Below are 27,496 nucleotides of genomic sequence, written 5' to 3'. Positions count from 1 at the left end.
ATTTCCTATGTGCAGTTAAGTATCAGTGCTTAGATTGAAAACAAAGCTTATTAAAAATCATCACTGTGGTTGCAGCCTAAAAGTCCCAGAAACCTATGCATATATGAAAATGCTTAAAAGTAACAGAAACCTTGCAGGGGCAATATCATATGATTACTTAACAACCTAGTCATTCTGTTTCTGATCTACTGAATCAATATTTTTCACTTAGTAAAACTAAAGGAGACAATTTCTCACTATATACTTCTATACAAACAATCCAACATCATAGATAATCAAACATAATTTTTATTTTTTTTAACATTTTTCATATATAAAGTGAAACATGGTGCTTAGTATTCTGTAAATGTGTAAACTTCAAACAAAATAACGCACAGTGAAGAACTGGAAAGTTATCAACCTTTCTCAATGTGTGGGATTACTCCTTAATCTTTATTGTGACCATTAAAAAAAAGAGTGGTTTGCATGAGTTTGAAACTGCTGCCCTGTGTTGTGTTTAATGCCTTCTCTGAATTGGATGAAATGAGGTCTTTCACTTAAATTTCACACTGAGCTATATGAATTGCATAGAACTAAATTAAACAAGGTTATCAGGTTGTGTCAACCTTATGACACATATCAAGTATTGAAATTGTTGGTTTATTGACTGCCCCCTTCCCCTGGATATTAAACATCTTGAGAGCTAGGACTGTAGCTTTTTAACTTGACCTAATACTTCAACAAAATTTTAACTGAATGAATAGATGGTATTAAAAAAAGATTTTAAAAAACCTAAAAAAATGATTGAAAATAAAATTTTAATTTCAGTATCTTTGATTAACCGTAAAATCTGCAATGAGATCTGCAGTCACAAGATGTGGGTTCAAATCTACTTTATCACAAATTATGTGACTTTAAGCTCCACTTCAACCAGGCTCCATTTTCTCATCTGAAGGAAAAGGGTAACAGCCGAACTACGTATTTCAGAGTAGTTGTAAAGGTCAATTGAGGTAATGTCTGTGAAAGTACTTTGTAAATATCCAACAAATGTAATTTTCTGTTATTCTACTGCATATTCATGTAAGAAAAATGTGTATAAATCTCTTAAGATGTGCTGTGACAACTCACATTAACATATATATTATATGCCTTTCCCAAATGAAGAACAGCTTAACTCCTCGCTTCAGCCTCCAAATATGGTCATTCCCCACAACAAACGCCCCTTCCTTCAAGACACAGCCCGCAGCCATTTCTTTTCTCTCACACACACTGTGAAGGGCGCCTCTGCATCCCGTTCCTCAGCACACAGCAATCTGACGGTCCACCGCTTCCTGGAGAACGGCTTCAGTACGGTCCATCCATTGATTCCTCTCAGTCCCCCTCTTACCTCCGAAGGTGTCTTTCGAGTACCTCTCCCATACACTGGCTTCTTTCTTCAAAACGACTATATTTTTTTCTTACTTCTGTGATTCCTCTTTTTTACTGGTTCCGCTTCTTGTTCTTCCAATGCTGGTGTCGCATGAGGTTTCACCCTTGGACCTCCTCTTTTCTGTCCGTGTGATTCCGCTTCGATGCTCCCGCCTACGCCCAACGACTCAGGCATCATCTCTGCAGACCCAGCTTCTACACCTGTGTCTTTTTCCCGGCTCCCTCCGAGGTTCCAGGTCTCTATTTCTAATTGTTGACCACATATTAACATTTCCACCTGTGTGCTGTTTGGTCTACGTGTCAAATTCATTATCCTTCTCCCGCCTTTTGCTGCCCCTCTGGGTCGTCAGCCAAGCGGAAATCTTGGGAGTCCTCAGTGATGTCTCCACTCTCCCTCACCACTATCCGCACAGCTATGCACAGGATCTGCTGATTCCATCTCGGAAATGTCTCTCTAAGCCATCACCTCTCTTCTCCATTTTAATGTCCACTGCCTTCATTCTGGCTTCATTATTTCTGTTTTACAGTAATTTGATTGCCTCTGAACTAGTCTCTCTGCTTTGGTCTCTCTCATTTTAAGTCCATCCTATTAAATATGATGCCAAGGAAATAAAAACACTCCGCTACTGGTTATGCCTACCCTTTGCCTGAAAAATAAACTCCAAACTCTTTGACATGGCATCGGAGACCCTAAATAATCCGTTTCCAACCTGTTTTTCCAGTAAGTCCTGTCCACACCCTGCTTTCTCTAGAACATGGCACACACTTTCAGTTTCATGCCCTAGTTCATGATGTTCCCTCATCCTGTTATGGTTGTTTTTCATTCGTCTGAAGCCTACACATCTTTCAGGCCCTTGTGATGCAATTTTCTCTGTAATGGCTCCTCTATCCTGCCTTCCAGAGAGAATCAATCCTTCCTTCTTCTGTACTCTTCTACTGCTATTAAAATTAAATTTAAGTGCTAGAAGCCTTTATCCCCTCCACTGCATTAGACTCATAGGGAAAAGTCTTACCATTTTGCTTTTCACAAGGACTGACAAACAGAAGATTCCCGATAAATACTGAACAGACTTATTCCTGATTCATGTAGCAAATACAGGGAACAAACTTTAAGAGGAACCCTCACCTGTATAAAATGTATAAGCCACATCATACTGACGTTTTTGCCAGTTATTGTTGGAATCAAATGAAAATCATTTGGCTTTAGATAATAGTGAAAATTTACCCTAAAGATTAATTAACCATTGTAATCCTTTTGGTATTAGTAAACCAAACAGCTCAATTTCTCTCTTGAAGTCAGTTTGGAAGGAGGCAGGAAACAGTTACATAAAAATCCAATCAAGTATCTGTAAAAATAAATAGAAATCAAATATGAGTTCCTTACTAGTGCTATTGGAATATTAAGGTAAGGATCACTTAGTCTATTAAAGTATTTTGTGTGTTAAAGGGTTAAAGATATTTTGAAGACTAAAAATACTATTAATTCAATTAAAACTAACCTTAAAGAAAATTAGATGTATGCTAAAGGGTCAGAGCTAAATCACTGTCATGAAATATTTTTAGATAACTCTAAAAAACCCATCTCTAATAAGTGATAATTTTGTGAAATTACACTCAATCTTGCTCTATGGCTGAAGATCAGGTATCAACAAACTATAGCTTGTGGGCCAAACCTGGCCCTTCACTTGTTTCATAAATAAAGTTTTACTGAAACACAGCCACACTCATTTGTTTCTGTTATCATTCCTGTCTGCTTTTGCTCTGCAAAGATGAGTAGTTGAGACAGAGACTGTATGTCTCACAAAGCCTAAAATATTTACTATTTGGCCCTTTAAAGAAAATTGGCCAACAACTCCTGTTGTAGATAATCAGTTGGAAATCTAGTTGACAACCAAGCCGCTTTGTGTGTGTGAGGATTTCTTATTCCAGAATTTAGAATCTTTATGTAAAGGCTTCTTCTCAAAAATAAAAAATTAAAAAATTAAAAAGAAAGGTATAAGGATATTATGACCCAGCAATCCATCTTCTGGATACTTACCAGAAAAATCTGAAAACACATATGTAAAGATATATGTACCCCTATGTTCATTGCAGCGTTATTCAAAATACCCAAGACATGGAGACAACCTAAGTGACCTTTGATCAATGACTGAATAAAGAAGATGTGGTACATATATACAATGGACTACTACTCAGCCGTAAGAAAAGATAAAATACTGCCATTTGTGACAACATGGATGGATCTTGAGAGTATCATGCTAAGTGAAATAAGTCAGACAGAAAAGGATAAGAACCTTATGATTTCATTTATATGTGGGTTATAAAACAAAAAGCAACAAACTCATACACACAGACAACAGTATGGTGTTCACCAGAGGGGAAGCCGGGTGTGAGGAGGATGAAGAGGGTCCAATATCTGATGACAGAATAAGACTAGACTTTGGGTGGTGAGCACACAACGCAATACACAGATGGTGTATTATAAAGTTGTACACCTGAAACTTACATAATTTTATTAACCAATGTTATCCCAATAAATTTAATTTTTTTTAAAAAGGATGTTATGATAGGAAAATACAGATTATTAAAGGATAAATTATTTTAGTTTTCTATCTTTAACATATGCCTGCCTGGTTATTCATTAACTAGGAAAGGGAGTGGCTGGTCTTTATATTAGAGTATGCCACTATCGTTTCACTAAAAAGTGGAAACGTAATTCTTCCTATAGGAATAAAGGAGTAAATATAATTACTTGTAAAAATAAGGGGAGGGGAAGATGGAAAGAGGAAGAAGGGGAGAGGAGGTGGCAGAGGGGAGCGAGAACCTGCTGTACCTCATTCTCTAATTGATATGAAGCCAATCTGTGTACCAAAATTAAGGCCATCTCGGACATGGGAGAAGAACTTGTCAGGATTGCAGGATGTACAGAGGTTGAGATCTTGCTTCTGGTTCTCAATATTCTGTGGTGGAATTCCTCCCCGTTCTAGAAGAATCCTTAGGACAAAGATTTTTCAGAAGATAGCAAGAGTTGATTTTACCAATAGTCAATGCAATATGAAAAACGTATGGATATTGGTGCAGAAGAATTGTTGAAAATATATACTTGGAAGAATGCAAATTGTTATTCAGTTACAGAGCGTGGACTAGTCAGGGAATGGTACATTTTATCACCATGTGTCACCTAAATTCATATATGAAGTATACAACTTTCCATATTGTCCTGCAGACATCAGCTGGGTATAGAATTCCGTACTCAAAACCAAGTTCTTATTTTAGAAGAAAATTTAAAGTTGCCAGGGTGTTTGTAAACAAGATTCATTTAATTCAGGCGAGGCATGCTTTTTAGTCATGTGGCACTCCCATCTCCTTTCCTCCTATTACCAAATTTTTCACACAAAATTTGTTTTTCCATAAAGACTTTATGATACAAAATTTGACTGTAAATTAGTGATACTTATTGCACAAGTAACATTTAAGAATTCATTTCAATCCTTTCTACTTATGCGCTAAATGAGGCCGAATCTCGGCAAGGTTCTGCTGACTGGAATAGAAACATGATTCAAATCAGACATCAATTTTCCTTTGTAGAAAGGACAAATTTTAACAGCTAATAGCAAAACTTCATAAACTCAAAAATGCAAGGGACCATAAAAAATTTGAATGTGACTGTGTTTATATCATCTACTATTTTTGGTAAGAAATATATTCCTCTAGCTAATTTGAGAATACAATACCGTATTTCCCGATGTATAAGAAGCACCTTAATTTTGGGGCCCAAAATTTGAAAAAAAATGTTATTACATAAAGTTACTGAACTCAAGTTTTATTCATCATAAAATTCATACAACTCCTCATCACTGTCAAAACTCCCAACCATTAGCTTGTCCTCATCTGTGTCTGACGACGAATCACTGTCTTCATATATTGCCCCGTCCTCAGTTCCATCTATGGCATTTGAAATCCACGACCACTGTATAAGACGCACCCAGTTTTTAGACCCCAAATTTTTCGAAAAAGGGTGCATCTTATACATGGGGAAATACAGTAATTTTTAAAATATCAGCTTCCTGAGAGTTTATTAATAAACAACTTTTAGCTGGGGAATGGCTATTAAGTCAAGTACATCCCAACTTTTCTACATGGAGTTTAAGTAGCTCTCTTAAAACTATATGCCAGCTGTTTTCTTCCTTCACTTTTAAATCAAGAAGAGATACCACCCAGGAAAATTTCTGTTATTAAAACTTAGGTGAGAACAGATTTCATATTTAAAATGAGTTTTTGTATACATGTATATGTCAGCAATGTAATTATCTGCCACCTGAATTTTTCTTATATTTACCAATTATTCTTTAATTTTCATTTTAGAAGCAATAAGCAATAAGCAAACTTACCTGGTGGCTTTACGAATGTCAACATAGGGATCTGGGGAGTCAAGCAACCGTACACATTCAGGATCAAGATTATGAAACGCCTTTGCTGATTCCCTTGGAAGCGTGAAACAGCAAGGTCCCACTGAAGGTCCCAGGGCCACAATAATATCCTCCACACTGCAGCCATATTCTGCTACCATAGCATTCACTGTAGCCATAGCAATACCTAACAAAGTGCCTCGCCAACCTGGTAAACAGGAGAAAAAGAGATCAAGTTATAACATGACAAAATTTCACCTTAATTTATATCTAAGTTAAAAATGAGCAGAGCCAGTTTATGTATTTCTCAAAGTCCAGAAATAAGTGAATTCACAAAATTAATTAAGCTAAATAACCAATTAACTAATTAAAATACTGGTTTTTCCAGGAGGTATATTATATGTAGCACCTGACACAGAAGAGACATTTAATGGAGGTGGGGGTCCCTTCCATTTCCTTTTAAAATGTTCTGTGCTTTAGTTTCCACTGGGATTAGACCTTCTTAAGTCTTTTCTGTCTCTCTCTCTTCCTGCCTCACTTTTTTTCCTGCATTTTAAAACATTGTGGAAAAAAACACATAAAATTTACCATTTTTAACCATTTTGAAGTGTGCACTTCAGTAGTGTTAAATATATTTATTGGGTCATTGGGAAAGTCATGACGTATTTTTCTGTTTTTCAATGCAAAAATGCATCATGATTTTCCCGACGACCCAATACATTGTGTGGGCAATCTCCACAAATTTTTCATCTTGCATAACTGAAACTTTATACAAGTTATTAAATGATAAATCACCCTTTGCGCCTTCCCCCAAACCATTCTAATTCCTGTTTCTATGAATTTGATTACTTCAGATACCTCAGATAAGTGGAATCATACAGTATTTCTCTTTTTGTGATTAACTTATTTCACTTAGTCCTCAAGGTTCATTCATGTTGTAACATGTGTCAGGATTTCCTTCTTTCTTAAGGCTGAATAATATTTCATTGTATGTATATACCACATTATTTATCCATTAATCCATCAATGGACACTTGAGTTGCTTCAATCTCTTGGCTTTTGTGAATAATGCTGCTTATCAGCATGGGTTTGCAAATATCTCCTTGAGATTCTGCTTTCAGTTCTTTTGGAAATATACTCAGAAGTGGAATTGCTGGATAGTATGGTAATTCTATATTAAAATTTTTGAGGAAACACCATACCATTTTTCTGTAGCAGCTGCACCGTTTGACATTCCCACCTGTAGTGAATCAGGGTTCCAATTTCTCTGTATCTTCACCAAAACTTGTTACTTTGTTTTGTTTGTATGTTTGTGTGTGTGTTTGTTTTTATATATTAGCCATCTTAATGGGCATGAGGTGATATCTCATTGTGGTTTTGATTGAATTTTCCTAGTTATGCTGAGCATCTTTTCACATGCTTGTTGGTCATTTGTATATTATCTTTGAAGAAATGTCTATTCAAGTCCTTTGTCCATATTTTAATCAGGTTACTTGCTTTTTCGTTGTTGTTGAGTTGTAGGAGTTCTGTATATATTCTGGATATTAATCCTTTGTCAGATATATGAATTGCAAATATTCTCTCCCATTCCGTGAGCTGCCTTTTCACTTTGTTGATTGTGTCCTTTGATGCAGAGAAGTTTTTAATTTTGACAAAATCAAATTTATCTGTTTTTAATTTTGTTGCTTGTGCTTTTGCTCTCATAGCTAAGAAACCATTGCCTAATCCAAGATCACAAGGAATTACACGTGTTTTCTTCTACGAGTTTTAGAATTTTGGCTCTTACATTTAATTCTTTGATCCATTTTGAGTTACTTTTTATATATGATGTAAGATAAGGGTCCACCATCCATTCTTTTGCAAGTGAATATCCAGTTTTCCTAGTGCCATTTGTTAAAGAGATTGATTGTGCTTTTCCCATTATACATTCTCAGTATTTGACCATACATGCAAGGGTTTATTTCTGGGCTCTCTATTCTATTCTATTGGTCTATATGTCTGTCTTTATGCCAGCATCATACTGTTTTTATTACTGTACCTTTGGATTATTTTTTGAAATCAGGAAGCGTGAGACCTCTAACTTTGTTCTTTTTCAATAGTTTTGTTTTGACAGCTTTATCTTTGGTATTTTAAAACTTAATGTTTTAAAACCTAAGAAGTAACAAATCATATCTCCTTTTTATATCCAGGAACTAAGATTCAAACTTTAAATAACTTTTGACAATGTCAAATAACAATACTGACTTGTACTCATCTGATTCCATTACTTTCGTTGGGTCAAAAGAAAAATATGCCACTTCCTTATCTATCTATGGCCTAAAAAAGCAAAGTGGTCATAGATTTACAAGCAGAAGGAAATCCAAAAGATCATCTCTCATTTCACATAGAGTCATTATCACTAGATAATCTAAATGGTATTTTTAAAAACCTCCAGAAAACAAAACTCCATAACCTTAACACATCATCTAACAACTTTTAAATTTTGTTCTTATCCTCAGAGAACTGTTAAAGCCACTAGACTATAGCATACTGAACCAAATGCAGTTTTCCAAACATTTCTCCTTTGTGCTTGTCTCCATACCTTCCTACATGCTGCTGCCATCTTCATGAACACCTTTCCCCAGCGTGCCTAACCTTCCTGTTCCCCGTTGCCTGGACTCCAATCCAAGGCTTCTCATCCAGAGGCAGTACCACTCCCTGGGGAGTGTTTTGAAAAGCATGATGGCGTTTTTTTAAATTACAATAATTGGGGATTTCGAAAGTCAAGCAAACTGTCTGCAATGCAAGATTATCTTGCCCAAAATGTTATCTGCATTCCTTCTGAAAAACACTGGTACCTAGCCAAACCCTACACATTCCTCAGGAATCAATCCAGGTACGTACTTCTGGGAATTCCACTCTAATTCATACAATTTGACTTAGGTACTTCTTTCATCTGCTTCTATAATAGGATTATGCTGAACCTACCCCTATCTTTACACTTATCACCATGTAAAGCAATTAACTGTTTGTCTGTCATGCCACCAGAAAGAAATGATTTTTCCTGTACTAAAAAATTGGTAAAATCCTACATGCTTAATTAAGTTTACTTACCAGAGTGAGCAACACCGCATGCTTTTTTGACAGGATCTGCAAAAACTATTGGTATGCAGTCAGCACCAAGAGCTGCTATTGTGACTCCTCTCTCATTGGTGGTGATTCCATCGTAAGATTCAGGCTCTGTCCTTCCCATCACCCAAACGTCATTGGCATGATCAGTCTAATACCAGAGGCGTGCAATAAAAGTGTTTTGAAAGTAGAACTTCTCATACCATCAGTTCTTCTGAAAGTACTCATTTTGTACAAAAGCATATAACCAGTTTAAGACTGCTAGCATTCATTAAATATATCACCTCTACATATGATAAAATAACAAATTTACTTATCATTTAACTTTTGGTATTATAATTTCTGCATGTTTTATTCAAAGGAAAGAAGACTTTAATATTTAAAATTTTAATATTTTAAACATAACAAACACCTCCCACTAGAAATGGCTCCCTATGTGCAGTGCTTTCCACGAGAACTGCCATAATTCATTGAAAGAAATTACCAAGTCAATGATATTTTTACTTGTCCTAGACTCAGGTAAAGCTAGAATTCTGTAAGGAGCAAGGCATTATCGCATCAATTGTACCCTAAGTTCCTAGTGTTGATTTAGAAAATGATGGCTTTTCTCTCCCACCATTTATGAACCTTTCTTCTAAATTAAAAAGGGCAGTGGTACTAACCTTTCTGAGAACCAGCTGTACTTTTAGACCTGCAGAGCGCCAGGTGAAATATATATGTCACAGAATTGATTTTCAAGCTACAGCCTACAGATCTAAGAAAAACAGCCCCAAGTATTATCCTCAAGTTCTAGATGAAACACCAGATGCAAAAAGCTAAAATAGCTGGATTAAAGCTCATTAGTCATTAGCAGAGTCAAGCATAAACTGGAGATCTTTCAAAATAGGAAACATAAATTTTACCTTTATTCGGTAAAATTTCTTTGCATTAAATCCTGCGGCACTCCCCAATCTACGCAGATTTTCTTGAACAACTATCTTGGGATCTCTCCGTTTGGAACTACTGAAGAGATTCAATGAGCTGAGAGTTGGAATGTAAGATATCCCGCCTGTTCTTGTAGTAAATCCATGTATGAAAATATCTGTTGAAGATAAGTAGTGAAGATTAAAACTATGTTAATACAAAAGACTATAAAGAGCATCACACTGCCTATCTCTTGGTTAGGCTCTCCCTGATCATCTCAACCTGCATTCGTTTCTCTGACATCTAATTTCTACAGCACTTTGACCTTATGCTTTGTATTTGTTTTACCTTTCCTTTGGGGTTATCGATCTTCAGAGAGTGTCTTCTGTCCTATTTGTCTTTGTTATACCCAACAGCATATAGTTTACAGTAAATATGGCTTAACCAGGAAGTACAATTGACTGTTTTAAATTTCAATCTTCTGTAAGGGTGCTAATGAGGTAAGATTTCAGAATTGCTAAATAGGAGATGCTTCGGGTGTAAATATCTTAACAATTACACTGTTTTGTACAACTGAAACTAATAAAAAATAAATAAAAGAAGCCTGGGGATTTGTCTTAAGGCTGAATTTGCAAAAAGCAAATATATTTACTTAGAACAGTGGTTCTCAACTTGTGGGTCGCGACCCCTTTGGAGGTCGAAGGACCCTTTCACAGGGGTCGCCGGGCACTCGTATATGGGCATATCTGCATGTGGGCCTGGAGATGGATAGAGGAGCGGTGTCTCAGTTCCTAAGACCATTGAAATTATGTGTTTTCTGATGATCTTAGGCGACCCCTGTGAAAGGTTGAGAACCGCTGACTTAGGGTGACTTTGCAGGGACTATCCCTTGATATCCTGTGACTTCCCTAACCCTACAAAACCATCTATGACACTCCTATGTTGCAATGACGCTAATGAGCACATAAGCCCACGATTGTCTATAAAAGAAAGAAGGCAAAACAAGAGGTGAACAACTTCAAAAGAAAGACTGTTTTTTCCCAATCTGTGGTTTAACATACCTGGGATCAAAGGAGATGTGATAATGGTTAATTCTCCATTCAGTGCTGGCAGACTTCTCAAATGCGTTTCTATTTCATTCTGGATTGCTTCTAGTTCTTGAGCTGTGATCATGTTTATTTCAGTGGACTGTTTCAACAGACCTCCCCTCAAAGTCAGCTGTAAATCTTCAAACTCAAAATTGTAAACATCTGTGAAGAGCAGGTCAATAAAAGCCTTCATTAATGTCTTCCGGTGTGTGGGTACAATTACCTTAATGCTGCTCAGATTTCTTTCATCAATTTTTTGTTTAATGGTATACAAAGAGGCAGCTGTGCTGGGATTGCTAACATTCTCAAATTCTCCCAAGAGAGTTGACAATCCATTGCTTGTTTCTAATTCATAATTATCATGGTCACCATCCCTTTGACAGCTGATGTTACTGCAACACATTATGCAAAGGAACTTGGCCTTGGCAGCATGGTGGTATCGAATAGCATTCAGTGTCTTCAGCAACGTTTGATGATAGTTTTTCTGAGAGTTCAATTTCATTCCGAAAAGATCAATCAACACTGCTTCTGCCATCTTTCAATAACTATACAAAGCTCTTCAAAGAAGACTTCTGTGCCCTCCCAAAATCACCTGTAAAGAAAAATTAGCATGAGTGCAAAATTATATCGATCTTTTCATAGTTACAACAGAAACGTGTGGCTAGAAAAGAGAATTGCATTGATCTAAAAATGTAACCAAAATGGTAAATCTAGAACCCTCCTGGAAAAGCTAGTCCACTATTTGTCATGAGAATAATGACACTTCAAGCAAAGCCACCTCTTAATTCGAAGTATATGTACATCTTTCCGACAAAACAACAGTTCCTGGGGGTTTTTTGTTTTGTTTTCCCTAGAGCAAATTTTAAGCAGGGAGTTACTTGTGGCTTTAGACCAAGTCCTATTTCTTAATTACATGGTGTCAATTTATATATCATTAATTCTGACATGACTGACATGCTAGGTCACATCCCTTCATAGGAAATACCAGAGCTTTAAATTCAATATGTTAAGTGGAGCTGTACTTTCAAATCGCGTTTTTAAGGCATAAAAGCTGAGACGGCCTAGCTATTTCCTTCCAGGATTTACACACTACTACTCCAGGAACGGCAATGGCCACAGAAGTGACTGCCATTTGGATCCGACGTACCCACCTGCTTTCCCACTCGTGGCTGCCCGAGGTGTTCTCCCCTCCAGCCCCCGACCTCCCGGCCCAGGCTGTCGGCCCCTCTTTGGCGACCCGTTTCCGTGACCCCCTTCGCCCCGCACGGTTTTTCCGGCCGCCACTCCAACCTCCACTCCCTACCGTCCGGGGCGCCCGCTCAAGTTCATCTCGCCAGTTTTGCAAAACGTTAAGAGAAGTAAGGGCGACCGTGCAACACCACCGAAGGCGCCGGTCCCGTGCCGATCCCGCGCTGGGCTCGGCGGGGCGGGGCCGCACCCGCCGGGACACGCCCCCACTCGGCCCCGCCCCTTTGGGACTTTCCGACGCGCGGACGCAGCCGGCGGGCGGCTGAGCGGCTCCTCGGAGTTGGGCGCCCGTCCGCCGCGAGCTGTCCGATGTGCCGCCCCCACCCCGAGCCCCCCAGCACCCGGGAGCGTGTCATCAGGGGTCAAAAGACGGGTCCCCGGGCCTCTGTCGGCGGCGGCGACGGCCGTCCCACCTGGGCGACCTCACGCACCTCGGCGCGGACCGGCGGATCCCCGCCGGGCACCCACCAGGTCCGGGTCCCGCAGGGCGCGGCCGGCCGGCGAGGGGCCGGGAGGCGGGAGCGCGTGGGAGGAGCGGCGGGGCGGCCGCGCCCACGTAAGGGAACCCGGCCGGAGCTCCGGGCGCAGTTCCGGGTGCGCCCCGCCTAGGGGAGAGGAACAGGAAGCCGGCCGCGGAAGGGCCCCGGGGCCGGAGCCAGGCGGGCGGCGGAGCGGCCCCGGGAGCACGTTGCACGCTCGCCCCGCCCCGGGAGGGGACGCCCCGCCCTGAGTCCGCCCGCGGGCCGTTCGCGGCCCCAGCAGCGTGGCCGGGACGCGGTGTCGTCGCCAGAGCCCAGGCCTGAGCCTCGCTCCGTCAGCGCTTCGTCCTCTCCGGGGTTCTAGTAACAGGGCGCCTTTTTCTAAATGTGTTTGTTTGTTTCCAGAAACAAGTCGGGCCCGCGTTTGCCTTATGCCCCGACCCCGCCTTCCGTGCTGCCCGGACCAGCGCTCTCTGCAGCTTTATCCCCTGTGTTGACAAACACGTGTCCTGACGTCCTTTTAAAACTGTGTTCCACTAGGAGAAGGCACCAACCATTGGAATTGTGACCAAGGTGCACACCTGCGTCCGTTGTCAGCCCTCAAAGAATGTAACAATCACTTATTTTTAAAAAGTGCAGCAGGTGCGATGCAGAGGCTGTGGGAAAGGGAGAGTAGCGCCGGGTGGGAGAGAGGATGGTGTCAAGAGCCGGTCCTGATGGGGGGACACGTCCCTTTTTCCCTACAACTGCTCAGAGGACAAGTGGTGACAAGAATCTTGATTGACGGCAAGAACCTGATCCCTTGGGAGGCGGGCACGTGCTTCCACTCCGTTGTGTTTGACCAGACAGGGGGTCCCCAGCCCAGGGTGGGAACCTACAGCTCGGTATCCCTGGCAGGCGTGTTTGTCAACATTTGTATTGTCACTATTTTTGTGGGACGTTTGTTGAGAGCCCTGATCAGAAGGCGCGCTCTCTGCCCTGAGTTTGTTTTTTGTTAAGCATTCCCTTAAGCAAAATGGAGGTCTTTTAGTTACAAAGGCGGTTTAAAACATCCCCGTTTTTGTAGACAACGGTGGGAATTAATTTTTTTTGTTTTTATCCATGTTCCAAGTAGTGGCAGTAAGTTTAAAAAGAAATGTTTCGCAATAGGAAAGCTGCCAGAGAGGCGTTTGTCCTGTTCGATGTGCACACCGTTTCTTTAAACAGGCTGCTTCTAATCCTCGGCTCCTAACGCCCTCTTATCTCCGGGGACTCCACTCCACATAGACCTTTGCAACCCAGTGTCGGGGAGTCAAGTCTGGGCATGTTTTTCTTTACTGTTTGTTTTGTTTTTTTAAATCTCTACTGATGATTCAAATGCATAATTAGGTTTGCAAAAACAACTGGCCTATTCCCAAACCACTCAGGCTCAAGGCTGTTCCTTGGGCGGGCCACATGACTTCATCCTGTACTTTTGCTATTCCTTCTGCTTAGCACACCCTTCTCTTTATATAACGCTGTTGACAAAAAATATCCAGCCTAAGAGAAAACTTATAAGAGTGTATTTGAGCCAAACTGTTGACAATTGCCGGGAAGCAAAATCTCAATGGATTGAGAAAATGCTCCTAAGAACGGCAGTTTTATAGCTTACTTTATACATAAAATCAAAGGAAGAGGGCTATATGAAACCCATTGGTGATAGATGAAGGGGGTGGGAGAAAGCAAAGCAGGGAAATCTCTGGGATTGGATAAAAGCACACTGGAGAGACAGGTACTCCTCCCACACAGGTGGGTGCAGGATAGCTGACAGTTTGCTCTTTACAGCCCATAGAAATGATCAGGAGACAAGCATGATAATGAGGAATTCTGCAGTTTCCAGCTCTGGTCAAGAAAAAGGATTAAAGATGTTATTTTAGTACAAAAAGACCACAGGCACAGATGAACTTAATGAGGAAGCTGAAGATGTGACTTCCCACCATGGCCCACTTAGTTAAAAAAATTTTGTGTGTGTGTGTGTGTGTTCACACCATCTTAGTCTTAGTCTCCTAAACTTAATCAGGTTTAACCTGTGGTCCCTTTTCCATCCATAACACTTATTTAACTGTTGCTTGTTCAAAACTCTTCAAGCTCAAATGTGACTTCCTTGAATCCCCATCCCCTCACTAAACAGAATTAATGGCTTTTTCTTTAGCATTTTTTTTCATACAGAAGAAGCTCTCTCATAAATGCAATCTGGACCGATAGTCAAGCAATAAGTTGAAAAACTGAATTAAACATTGCCTTGTACACTGTATATAACAACTTGCTGGTATATAAATTCTATCTAAATAAAGCTGTTTAAAAGAAAAGTCAGTTAAACCAGAAAGTCATGAAAAAGTATAATAAGTACCTTAAACATTTTATTTTAACTTAAAACATTTTTAGGTTAAATGTATGCTCATTTGCCTCTGTATTGAGAAAGTCCGAGACTTTTGTTTTGCACATGGCCTTCTGATTAGAGTTCTGCCTCGTGCCTTGCATAAGCTATACCTCTAAACCATCAGCTAAGATTTCCCAAGATTTTGTTCCTTTATGAGGAAAATAACTTAAAAGCACTTGTGAAGCTATCTGAGTGCAGACTTCTTAATCTTTCATAGATACCTCACACATTCAAACAATTCACCTTTATTGGGTCTTTCCAAAATATTAAACATAGATTTTAAAGAAACAACAAACTTTATTTCTACACTGTTCAATTGGCTTACATAACATTTAGTTAAATTATGAAAGCACAATAACAAGTACAACTGGCATGAACAGGTTCAGGAAGAAACAAGTAACTCACTGTCAGATGGTACAGGTGAGCTGGTAGGACAGAGATGGGCAGAGCCACGAGAAAGTAGCTTCTTAACTATTGAGCATTGAGCTAGAGCTTTCAGCATGAGGGGGAATTAGCAGCTTATGATTTACAAAGGAAATAGAATGAGTTAATTGTCAGAGGTTAAACGTAATTAGACTTAGAGGTTGTCTACTGTATCGTCTACATTTTAATTCTTTGACTATTTCCTTCATATAGACTTACAGCATTTGAGGGCAGAGATAGTGCCTGTGTTAGGGGGAACCATTGGGGAAATCCACATTCTTATGTCACCATGTAAATCATCTCATGAGAATACGTGGGATTAAAAAAAAATGAACAATCATTTTTAAGCCATTTACACTAAGGTTTATGGGTACTTCCAGAAAAGGACATATATAACATTGCCCATTTTCTTGTGAAAAGCTGTGCTAGTTTCCTAAGGTTGCCATAACAAATTACCAAAATTGGATGGCTTAAAACAACAAAAATGTGTTCATTATCTCATAGTTACGGAGGCAGAAGTCTCAAATCAAGGTGCTATCAGACCCATGTTCCCTTCAGAGCTTTTCCTTGCCCCTTCCAGCTTCTGGTGGTTTTAGGTGTTCCTTGGCTTGAGGCTGCATTACTTGAGGCGCTAAGGCTCCGTCCATACATGGTCTACTTTCCTGTGTGTCTGCGTCTCAAATCTCTATCATTCTCCTATAAGCTCAGTGTGGAAATAAAGGCCAACCATATGAGAACAAGCAAAGGCTCTTCAGAGCTTGCTGGAACAAGGGAGTCAGCCACCATCACTTGTGTTTTGGCAGAGAATCAAAGGCAAGCAAGCAGAGAAGTGGGCAAGTTTTCTAGTGGGAAAAAAGGAAATGTTCATATAGTGGGAAAAACCTCCCCTGATTGGAGGCTTTTGACATGGGGAAGCTGTAGGTTGGCTAATCCTATGTGATTGGTTAAGGGTGCATATTTGGCTTTCTCTGGTTGGTCCCAAGTTGGAAGTAGGGACAAAAATTAGGGAAGCTGTCAGTTATTAACCAAGCGCTGGCCATTTTGGGTCAACTGTTACATGGGTTATTGTTTAGCTCCTGGATTATTAGAGGTAGGGGCCTGACTTCCTGCAAGTCTGACTTACGGATAGCAGGCTGGCTTCCTGAACTGGTTATTGCAGGTAATGGGTGGGTGGGTGTTGGTTTCCTGGGTTGGTTGCTGCAGGCTATGGGTCAGTCTTCTATGTTTATATGTTGTCTGGTCACTGCTTATTTAGTGCCCACTCTATATCCAGGATGATCTCATCCTGAGATGCTTAATTACATCTGCAAAGAAGATCACATTCACAGGTTCTCAGGATTAGGACATGGATATATTGGGGGTGGGGGTCACCTTCAACCTACTGCAAGCTCCTCTTGGTTTAGAAATCATGCTTGCTTGTTTATAGAGTAAAAAAAGACCTTTCCCCGTACTGTCCTAAATGAGACAAACATGTAGGTATGACTGGATTTCATCGAAGGCCTGTAATTTTTTTTTTCAAACAACTGCCTGGGTATCTCTTAAAGCTTGGATTCAATCCCTACACCATTCCTTGTATGTCTGCACTCCAAAGCAAGATATTTTAGTAGTTCAGTACTATCTATACATTTAGAGAAATCCCACCTTTGGTAAAAAGCCATAAGTAACGTGTAACTTTTGAATGTTGTCTATATTGGCTTTGATAGGAAGTGAAGGAATAGAACAAATCCTCTGTGTTTTTTTTTTTGTTTTCAGCATTCAGAAACTTTAATCTCATTGCCTAGCCAGAGAAGAGTATGCTTCCTAGATTCAGCAGGTTCTAAGACATTGATATATAACAGGTATGCAACATATTTTTAACGATGCAATTAATTGCTTTTGGATGACTCTGATGATGTTATAACTTCTTGAAAACGTGATTGAAAAGACTTCTAATCTTTTTTACCTAAAATATGTGTTACTGATTCTTACTCTTTGGTGCAATATCATATTTTTTTCCTGTTATGCTTCTTTAATTTGTTGGAATTGAACCACCCAGATCTCATTCTATCATGTTTATGACAAATATAGGACATAATTTAAAATTCCCTTGATTTTAGGGAAAAAAAATTTATCTCCTTTTTCCCCAGGTTAATTTTTTTAGCTTATTCAGCCAAACATCAGCTTTAATATTAAACTCCCCTTTCCACTTAGAAAACAATTTCACACTTAAGTGAAAATTATCTACAAAATTGTTCTTTCCTTGTTTTCTAATAAAATATTCTAAAGGTGGTTAGATGAAATTATAAACTTAACTACCTAAATTACTGGTAGGCCCACACAGCAGCTTTTTCTATTCAAAATGAACAATGGTGCTTATATGACATGGGTATGTATACACAACTGCCTTCTCTTAATTCTTCTAAACCAAAAGCTCTCAAAAGCCCCAGTGAAGTTTGACAGCCTTGTTTTAGTTTGCTCATTAACTTGGAGGGAGGGCCAGATGATAAGTTTGCAAAAGCTGGGACCACGTCTTATTCAAATTTCCTCCCAAGGGCCAAGCACAGGGGCTTACCTCTTGAATTCAAATGAGACCATGCACAAAACGTGCCTATTATAGGGCTTTACTACATACTAAGTATACCTAGTAAATGTTAATTCGGACACTAATTGTTTCAAATTGCATCCATCCTACTTGTTGGATATGTGGCCTGTGGCATACTTTCTAATTTCTCCAAGTCTTAGCTTCCTCACCTACAAAACATAGGCGAAAATAAAATCTAGCTTGGAGGATTGCTCTGAGGGGAAAAAGATAATCCATGTAAAAGCACCCAAAACGCTGCTGGTTACTTAGTACTCAATAAATGTTGACTATAGTTAATATAGAAGAATGGTGGTTTATTTAGTATTTGCATTGCACTGTTTTCTGTAAAACTTTTTTAGTTGAAAGTGGGTTTTTTTTTTAATGATTTTGTTTTATGTGTAATGCTTGGATAGTTACTATCAAATACCATAGGAATTGTAGTTTTGTTTATTTTGGAATCAGAGTCACTTAATTCATCTTTATATTCCTTACAATGCCATGCATATAATATGCACCCATATATGTGGTTTGAATGAAAGAGTAATTGGTACTATTTGGGCTCTAAACCCTTGTTTTCATTGATTTATACAATTGTAATGAATTATCAATAGATGGCAGTAGTTTGTTTTCATTTTTATTTTTTGTCTATTCTACAGTGGAGATCCAGAAAAATACTAAAACTTTCCCAATTTTAAAGCAGATATACTTTCATAAATAGTTGGTTTAAATAAATGCCGCCCAAGAGTTCGTCAATTTATGTTGCTTTAGAAATAGAGATCGAGAAGTACCAATGACTTTATTTTTTATTGTGTGAATTTAATTTTTTCATTTTTTAGATTTCTTCATCAAATACTTCAGAGAGTACAAAAGTGAATAAGACAGTGGTATTTGTCTTTCTGGAGCTTATAGTCTAATGGAGAAATACAATCTAAAATAATGGAAATAAAATAAAAATTGGTTGAGTGTCAGGAATTTGCTAAATGCTTTACATGTATTATTTTATTTAGTCCTCACAATAATCTTACTGAGGCAGGTACTTCGATTGCTTCCATTTTAGAGGTAAGGAACCTGAGGCCAGGGTTGGAACGAATTTACCTAATAAACTCGTAAATGGCGCATCCTGGATTCAAGACTAGCTCTGTCTTACTCTAGGACCTATACTGTTATAAGTCATGATGTTATAAAGATATAGAAACAGTTGTACTAAAGAGAGAGAAATCACCTCTTCCGAGCAAGATGAAGGCTTCTTAAAGAAGATGCAATCTAGGAGAGAGTTGAAATATTGGTTGCAATGTTAACATGATCAGAACAGTGTTTTAGGAGCATTATTCTGTCAGTAGAACAGACTGAATGGGAGTGGAGATAGACTCCACATACCTATTCTGTGCCAGGCATGGTTCTACATCTCTGACCTCACTGAGCTTACATTACTAAAAGAAGATAGAAGAGAAGCAAATGTATAAGATGTCAAGAAAAGAAACAAATAGGTATCAGTGGTGATAAATGCTATTAAAAAAATGAGGCAGGGTAAAGAAATGGAGGATGGAGGGCAGGTCACGTTTTAGAGAGAGTTGTCAGGAAAGGCTTCTCTACTAAGAACAGTACTTGGAGGCGGTAAGGAGTAGTTGGATTCCAAAATAATTTAAAGGTGGAACCTGTGAATTTTGCCAAAAGAATTCCATGCAGCTTGTAAGAGAAGGAAAGAGTCGAGGTTCTGGCTGGTCCTTTGGGTAAAACAACTGGGCAGCAGTCTCAGGCCACATACTTGGGGAGGATTTCCCAAAGGACCTACAGAACATCAACACTGAGCTCCTATTTATGATTATCTTAAGGAAGTCTGGGTCAGTTGCTCTGGGCTCTACACCCTTTTAAAGACCTCTCTACTAATGTCTCCAGGGTTTGGGGCCTGAGCGAGAAAAATGAACTTTATAATTTACTAAGATGGAGAAGATTATGAAGAAGCAGGTTTGGTGGTGGTGACGGACCCCAGTGATGGATAGAGAAATCGGGAGTTCAGTTGGGAACATATTATGTTGAAATGCCTATAAGAAATCCAAGTGGAGATATCAGGTAGGCAATTTGGTATCAGTCTGGAGCTCAAGAGGGATGTTCAGGTTAGAGATAACAATTTCGGCGTTGTCAGCTTATAAATGGATTTTAAAGCCATGGAACTGGGTGACATCACCTGCAAAATGAGTATAGGGAAATGAAGAGGCCTGAGGATGGAGCACTAGGACACCCTAACATAAATGAGAAAGGTAAGGAGGAACCAGCAAAGGAAACCATGAAGTATGTGTTTCAAAAAGGTGGACATGATCAAACATGTCAAATGACGTGACTAGTTCAAGAAAGATGACTGAACTTGTCCATTGAATGTGGAAATGTGAAGGTCATGGATACTATAAGAACTTTTTTTTTTTCTTAACTAGAGGTGGAGAGAGCTCTAAAAATTTCTCATGAAGAAATCTAGCTATCTGTTTTAGTGTTCTGTAAATTCAGGGTTGAATCATATTTTCAGCAGACAGTTTTGCAAAGAGAATGTCACCATTAAAAATGAAAGCATAAGACTGAATGACATTAGCAGAGATGATGTGTCTTTCCATTGGTGCGAAACTCTACTTTGGGCAAGAAATAATAATTTCTGAGAAGTTTATGTTTGGTTCTGGCTGATGAGGAGGGATAGCTGGGACTTGTCAGGAATGTCAGTCAACCGATCTGTGACAGTGATGCACCCTAAGGCCCATTTGCATCCTGTATAATATATATCTGGTGTACTTGGAAGAGATAATCTTCAGGGCAGGAGCAAATTATAGTCATGAAGGGGAGTCAGGGGTCAGCCAAAGGTCCAGCCTGAGGAGTTTGTGGTAACAGCCAAGCGCTGAAACAAGGAATGAAGAGTGAAATACAGAAGCCAAGCCCAGTAACAGGAGATGCAGAGGTGCAGTTCACACTCATTAATGGCCTTTGGGTGAGTTCTTACTGGATGTGGGCATAGGAGCCAGTTTGAGAGCCCAACTGGCATGGACTAGACAATAACTTAATTTACGTAAATTAGGATATACATCAAGTTCTGATCCCTCCTCACATCTGTGTGGCTTAAGGCACTACTTCATGAGTGAGTGAGAATAATACAACACTTCATTATTTAAATCGGAAGATAAATGGAAAGCAAGTGCTTCCCAAATGAGATTGACATATATCCATGGCTTTCTAAGTTACCGCCCTCATGATTCCTTGAACATATTGTTGACTTGGAATATTATGTGACATGATTCTAGAGAGGTGGGTTGTAGACAGTGAGCCATGCAGTAGCTGGCCATAGAAAATAAAAGTGAGTTTAAATATTTGTGTTATATTTTTCTTATAAACTTGCATTTTATTGCTGATTGAGAGTTTGGAGTACTATGGTTGGGCTCTTTGAAGCAGGCCTTGAAATTATTCTTATTGAAAGGATGAAAACTGTGAGTTTCACTTTTTGTTGTATTAGTGGAGTTACAGTGCTGAGAAGAATAAAAGAATCTGGTTTTTAATGATGCAGCACAGTGGTTCAGAGCATGTATTCTGGATGTAGCCGTATTTGCCTCTTCTGCCATGTACCAAGGCCCCTGCCCCTTGCAGTTAAAAGTACCAGCAGGGGAAAAACCCACATACTTAACTTAGCTCACATTCAGCTCTGGTATTTTCCTGCAAACAAAATTATTATAGGCCTGTGTTCTACTCCTGAAGAACCCAGAAAAGATGCTATGACAACAGGACAGATAGCATAAGGAAGTTCGGCCTTACATCTGTCTGCAGTCTCTTCCAAGTGCACTTGCCATAAGCTGTGAAGCCTCAGAGCTGAGCAAGCTGGCATCTTGAGGCTTGCTGGCAGAGACAGGCACACAGTCTGTACAGCAGCAGAGCAGCACTTGGGTTCTGGTTGTTATTAGGGCCGTTCCCTGGTATTCGATTCCAGCCCTCTTTGGACATGTAATGGAAGTCACTTCCTTATTATGTAAACTTGGGTGAGATCACCGACTGGCTTTTACCAGTGGGGTGTACATAGAGGTTATATGTGCCATTACTGGGCGGAGAGCTTGACGTGAGAACATGACTTCCTTGCTTCCTTCCCTCTACCGTGTTGACCGTGGAGGCTGTCAAGTTGGAGCCTCCATCAGCCTGCGTTCTTTCTCTTACATGGGAAGAAACTCCCTGCTAGCCTGGTGTGGACATATAACGTTAAAGGAAATAAACTTCCATTATTTTAAGCCTCTGAGATTTTGAGGTTATTTATTATTGCAGCATAACTTTGCCTAGTTTTTAAAATTTATTTTTATTATAGTTGACATACAATATTATATTAGTTTCTAGTGTACAACATAGAACTTTGAAGGTAGAGTGGTGAAGGATTAATTATAGTGGATCCAAGAAGCATAATAGGAAAGGAAATAGACAGCAAGGGTCTTGGCTGTAAAGAAGAACAAAGAAATAGCTGAAGGTGGTTATTGTTGATTTTATGATGGGCTGTTCAGGATAATAAATAGTTTGACTAAGTTAGAAGGAAATTCTCTTGATGGAATATTTGAGGAGTAATCTTGAGTGGAGGAGAAAGGAGTGCGAAAGTGGAGAGTTGGCCTTCGATCGGAAGGAGCAGGGGCACTTTACTCATTGCAAGAGCAGGGTAGCCCAGATGGAGGTTCAGGGCATGAAGACTGGTAGGTGGGCTGATTTACCGTATTCTCATTTCCCCCTGCTATCTCAGTTAAAGAAGAAGCTGAGTTAGCAACTAAAAGAGGGGGGGAAAGAGATGTGGAAGGTTTCAAGACAGAGGAGAAGGAGTGAAATAACTATGAAACTTGGTGAATCCTGTGGGTATAGCATCAAAGGCCCACTGATACAAATAGCCTTGAATTTCAAACCAGGCCACAGCGCAGGTGAGTGTTTTTCTTTAGGCATATTCAGCTATTAGTGTAAGCAAAGCAGCTGGTTGGGATTTTCCCAGGGAAAGAGGACAGGGAGAGCGCTGTCAGAGGAGTGAGGATGAATGCAAAGGAGTCGAAGCCAGAGAAGGAGTGAAGTGAATACACGATGGGCTGAGGGGTCCTGAACATGTAGAAGAGTCAATGGGTGAACAGCTCTTCTAGTCAAAATGCTAGGAGGCGTGACCTGAAAACGAAAAGAGAAGAGTTTGAATCTGAGCTATGGAAGAGGTGTAGTAAGATTGGGAGGATGGATAAGAGAAGACATCAAAGACCTGAGCGGTCAAGGAGTTAGAAGTACCATCTGTGAGAATGTGGAAATCCCAAAGAAATACAAGAGGAGGAGTAATAGACTCAGCAAGTCAGATGCTGGAATCTGGGAGTGAAGATGTGGAAGTCAAAAGAAAACAGCAAGGAAGGGCAAAGCTTACATAGCCTGATGGTGTGAACTTCAAGACATCAAGTGTTTTCAGGGAGAGGAGAGGATGGCAGTTTGGCAGGGGTAACCAAGAACAGGAAAAGTGCTTCGTCTCCACACTTAGTGGCTTGAGGGTGAGAAAGCAGTATCTTTGGAGGATTTCAGTTCTAATAGAAAAAAACGGCAAAAGGAAAGTTCACTGAAGAGGATGAAATAGAGACAATTTTGCTGAAGATGGACGAAGAGATCCAGGGGTCACAACTGAAGGATATACCAGAATTGGGGAGTGGGTGACATATGAAGTTACCCCTAATTACTGAACCCAAGAAGGATGGGTCTCCATGATGGGGATGACCTGGGGGTCTTGGGCTTCTCCTGAGACTGAGGTTACCAGGGATGAGGGTCTAATGGGAATAGTGCCCAGTGTCTTAGGCAGATTTGGGGGGGGAGAGAAACAGGGACTCACCGGAAAGGTAACTGACCTAGAGGGGACTTAACAGGAATATGAAGAACTCGCCGAGTCTCTTCTTCAGTTGTGCAAATTGTGGTGTTGAGGCCCCCGGAGGCCTGTAGAACTGCAGTGGGTCCCCCTAGAAAGAAATCTGGGAAGTGAAAGGAAAGGAGAGGAGAGGGTTGATTACAGTGACATTTCAGCAATACAGAAATAGAAAAGTAGCTGGATTCCAGAGCGGTATAGAAAGACATGTCTCTTCCCTTAAACAAAGCATAACCTTGGTAGTCTAGCATACTGGTTAAGAATGTGAACCTTGGGGACAAACTACCTGAATTCACATAAAATCCCTGACACTAAAAGCTGTCTGACTTTGGGTAAGTTTCTTGATCTGTTTGTGCTCACTCTATTTCTCTGTTAAATGAAAATTATAATAATAGCATTTACTTCACGGGGATAAATGAGTTAATATTTGAAGGTTAATATTTGCAAAGTCCTGACACATGGCACAAAATAACCACTATATAATGTTTGCTTCTGTTGTTATTTTTTATCTAAAGCACTTAGAACTGTCAGGCACAAAGTAAGCACTATGTAATTGTTTGCCATTGTAATCAACTGAGAGAAGTAACTGAAAGTATACAGAGGGCATGCGTTTTCAAGATAGGAAGGTAGAGTGAGGGATGAAGTCCGTGATCATGAAATCCATACGAAAGAGCTAGAGAGGAAATCAGGTTTGGATTTATTAGAATGAATCTGGGCTAATCTGTACGTTAAGCAGAAAGAACGTAAATGAATGGCATGAACAGAGTGAATGCGCCCCGTATTAGGGAAGACATCACACAGGAAGCAAGTGTGAAGTGAGATTTGGGGGAAGGTAGGGGCATGAAGAAAGAGAAAAAGAATAATAAATCCTCCAGTGATTGTGACCCTCTGCTGGTAAAGCTCTCAGGATTTTTTGAGCTTGATAGGATAATTCTGGATAGGTTTGAGTCTCCTGTTTTAGGAAGCAATTTAACTTTGTTGTTTGTTTGTTTTTGCTTACGTATCAAGTTTCAGTCCTTTAAAATTTTGTTTTTGGGAAAACATGTAACCAGTATACAAGTACTTAGCATTATATTTATCTTTAAGAAAGATATTTAATGATTTTGCACATTTCCTTGTAGAAGCTTCCTTACACATGTCTTACTTTTTATGGTAACATTTTACTTCTTTTGGTTTGCAAAGTTTATCATGACTTTTTTATGATTGGAAAGATTCACAGTTTCTATAAAAGTCAATTAAAAATATTTTTAAAAAAGGATGTCATTTAAATAGAACACAAATCCATATGTTCAAATGTTAAATAGGAGATGACAATTTCAGAAATATTAACATTACATTTTTTTATTAATCATGCAAAGTTAAATAATCTCCTTTATGTAGGAGTGGATAGGCAAATTCAGTAAATTCTGGTAATTTCCCTAAATCTGGTAATTTCCTTTACTCTGCCAGCTCAGCCTTCTTTTGCTGTGTTGGTAGGAGAAAGAACTCTTCCCATCTTTCAAAGGAGAAAAATACCCCTTTATCTTATCAGTTACTCCTAGATATGGAAGAGATTGAAATATGATTTTAAACCTGCATAGGGCTTACCCTGGCCTGCACAGAACTGGACAGGAGTGCAGTTTCTACATGCTATACCCATGGCAGAAATTGCTAATCCAACTTGTCTCTGTTTCTTCCTTATTCTGGCTATAGTTTAAGAATCCATTTCATCACAGTCCTGAAGGTACCAGCTACTAATCCATAGTAATTACTGCCCACTATATATTAATATGTCAGGTACGGGGCAAAGCATGGTACATATATTACTTTAATTATTGTAACAGCCTTGTGAGGTTTTACAAACGAGGACACTGATGATCAAAGAAGTTAAGAAACTTGCTCAAGATCCTAACAGCTGAAAAGCTGGAGAACCAAGATTCACATACAATTCTGCCCCTCCCCTTCCGATCTCTCACGTAACCATTATATTTTAATTTTTGGAACTAATGATGAAATGTCATTGCCATCCCTGTAAGATATTTGGCAACTAATTTACTTTCAAGATCACCAGGATAAATGAAAAGAAAAAAAAAAGTGAAAGATTATCTACATGGAATATTTTGCAGAAAGGTGAACCAAAAGGGCAAAAGAGACACAGAAGAATGTCAGGCAACAAAGAAGAGAGTCAAGGAGTTCTCGAAGAAGGTAATGAAGTCATCCTAAGACATAAATAATTAAAAGATAAGCAGCAACAAAAAAGTACATAAGATAGGACAATTGTGTTAACATTTATAGCAAATTTGAATGTAGGAAGCTGTTAAATTTCTCCAAAAAGAAACTTAGTGCTTAGAAAAGGCATAACCACCTGAAAATGCAGGCCTATAATGAAAATCTGTCAACTGTAATTGCTATATCGTTGTTATGGTGGCAGTATAATTATAGTATATGTGCAAGTGGTCTGGATAAAAACAATTGGGACAATCAAAATATTTATACCGTTCCATAAAGAAACAGGTGTAGCATTGCAGTAGGCGATTTTGAATTGCCTATTATTATGGCCTTTGATTTTGGCTCTGTTTATAATAAAAAAGGGAAGATTACCAACCCTAAATTTAGTTTATTTATGAAAACACATCACATCTTTTATGACTTTGAGTAAGGAAACATAACTTTCTTAGAATGTTTGCATTAAAATTTGTCATGCACTTTATTCTTTTGTCTAGCTCTGGCTAAAGATGCCACATCTTCATTAACGGATGCTGTAAAGCAAGTTGCAAAGCAGCAGCAGTCACAAACATCAGAAATAGAGAAAAACAAAAAATTTCTGTTTCATTTGCAGGTAACCTGTCTTCTACTATCTTCTAAATGCATCTTTATTTTTTATAATAACTGTATTAAATTAGTAACAGGGAAGTTATTAAGGCTACTTAATTTGGGGAGGCAGTTTTAAGCTCATGTTTCTTTGTATTTACCTCTTTCTTATTCTATTATCCGTGAGTGAAATCTATATGAGTATGCCAGTTTCACGGAACATTTTATACACCCATTATACAAAGATTCAACAATGTCTTGCAACTGTAATACAAGCAAATAAAACCCAATGTGTCACATAGAATTATTTTAAATTCACTTTTATTTTTCCTAAAATGCTGAATTGAAGGAAAGTTGAGTTTGTAAGCCAGTGTTTTGAAAGCTATGGCTTGTGAGTTACTAGTTGTTGGTTAACATTTAAAGTAGATAAGGAACATTGCTGTATTCTTTATATTTCCTAATATATTTATAATTCCATTACATGGAATCTGGAAGCCAGACTTGGTTTTTGCATACAAAATAATTAACTATAACTATACTCTATTAACATAGCTAAAAAAACCCCACCAAAATGGAGACAGTATCTTTACCTTTGTACAGGTTTTTTGTTTGTTTGTTTGTTTGTTTTTAATATAGAAATGAAAATAATAGGTTTTAGAGCTGAATTGCCTAGTTTGGAAGACAAGATTTGCTACTTCCAACTCTGTGATTTAATTTCTCTGTATTTCTGTTTTCTCCTTTGTAAAATGGAGATAATAATAGGACCTGCCTATAAGATATTCATGATGATTAAATGAGTTAATACTTGTAA

The 27,496-nt window shown here is 39.0% G+C and overlaps 2 protein-coding genes across 8 annotated transcripts in view; one reads left to right on the top strand and one right to left on the bottom strand.

Moving 5' to 3' along the window:
• Window positions 1-535: 535 nt before the first annotated feature.
• On the bottom strand, window positions 536-12,743 carry LACC1 (laccase domain containing 1). Of its 5 annotated transcripts, none has more exons than XM_019650326.1 (7): window positions 12,577-12,743; window positions 10,889-11,507; window positions 9,827-10,005; window positions 8,910-9,075; window positions 5,799-6,024; window positions 4,241-4,401; window positions 536-2,753 (listed from the first exon to the last, which is right to left on the bottom strand). In XM_019650326.1, the coding sequence occupies exons 2-6, from the start codon at window positions 11,448-11,450 to the stop codon at window positions 4,242-4,244; spliced, it is 1,293 nt and encodes a 430-aa protein (XP_019505871.1). In that variant the 5' UTR covers window positions 11,451-11,507; window positions 12,577-12,743; the 3' UTR covers window positions 536-2,753; window position 4,241. The 5 variants fall into 5 exon arrangements, with proteins under 5 accessions (XP_019505871.1, XP_019505867.1, XP_019505872.1 ...); XM_019650322.1 differs by having other exon boundaries at window positions 12,595-12,742; XM_019650327.1 differs by having other exon boundaries at window positions 12,632-12,732.
• CCDC122 (coiled-coil domain containing 122) overlaps window positions 12,412-27,496 on the top strand; it is a 28,100-nt gene continuing 13,015 nt past the window's right edge. Inside the window, exons 1-5 of one of the 3 annotated variants that reach the window (XM_019650328.1) lie at window positions 12,412-12,634; window positions 13,048-13,215; window positions 17,216-17,301; window positions 26,001-26,079; window positions 26,598-26,713. In XM_019650328.1, coding sequence (XP_019505873.1) covers window positions 26,037-26,079; window positions 26,598-26,713 — 159 coding nt within the window. In that variant the 5' untranslated portion in view covers window positions 12,412-12,634; window positions 13,048-13,215; window positions 17,216-17,301; window positions 26,001-26,036. The other 2 variants (XM_019650330.1, XM_019650329.1) reach the window with 2 other exon arrangements.

The sequence above is a fragment of the Hipposideros armiger genome, unplaced genomic scaffold (genome assembly GCF_001890085.2).
Source record: "Hipposideros armiger isolate ML-2016 unplaced genomic scaffold, ASM189008v1 scaffold_139, whole genome shotgun sequence".
Lineage (NCBI taxonomy): Eukaryota > Metazoa > Chordata > Mammalia > Chiroptera > Hipposideridae > Hipposideros > Hipposideros armiger.
The sequence above is the reverse complement of the archived record's forward strand: the minus strand, read 5'-3'. Positions and strand labels throughout refer to the sequence as shown.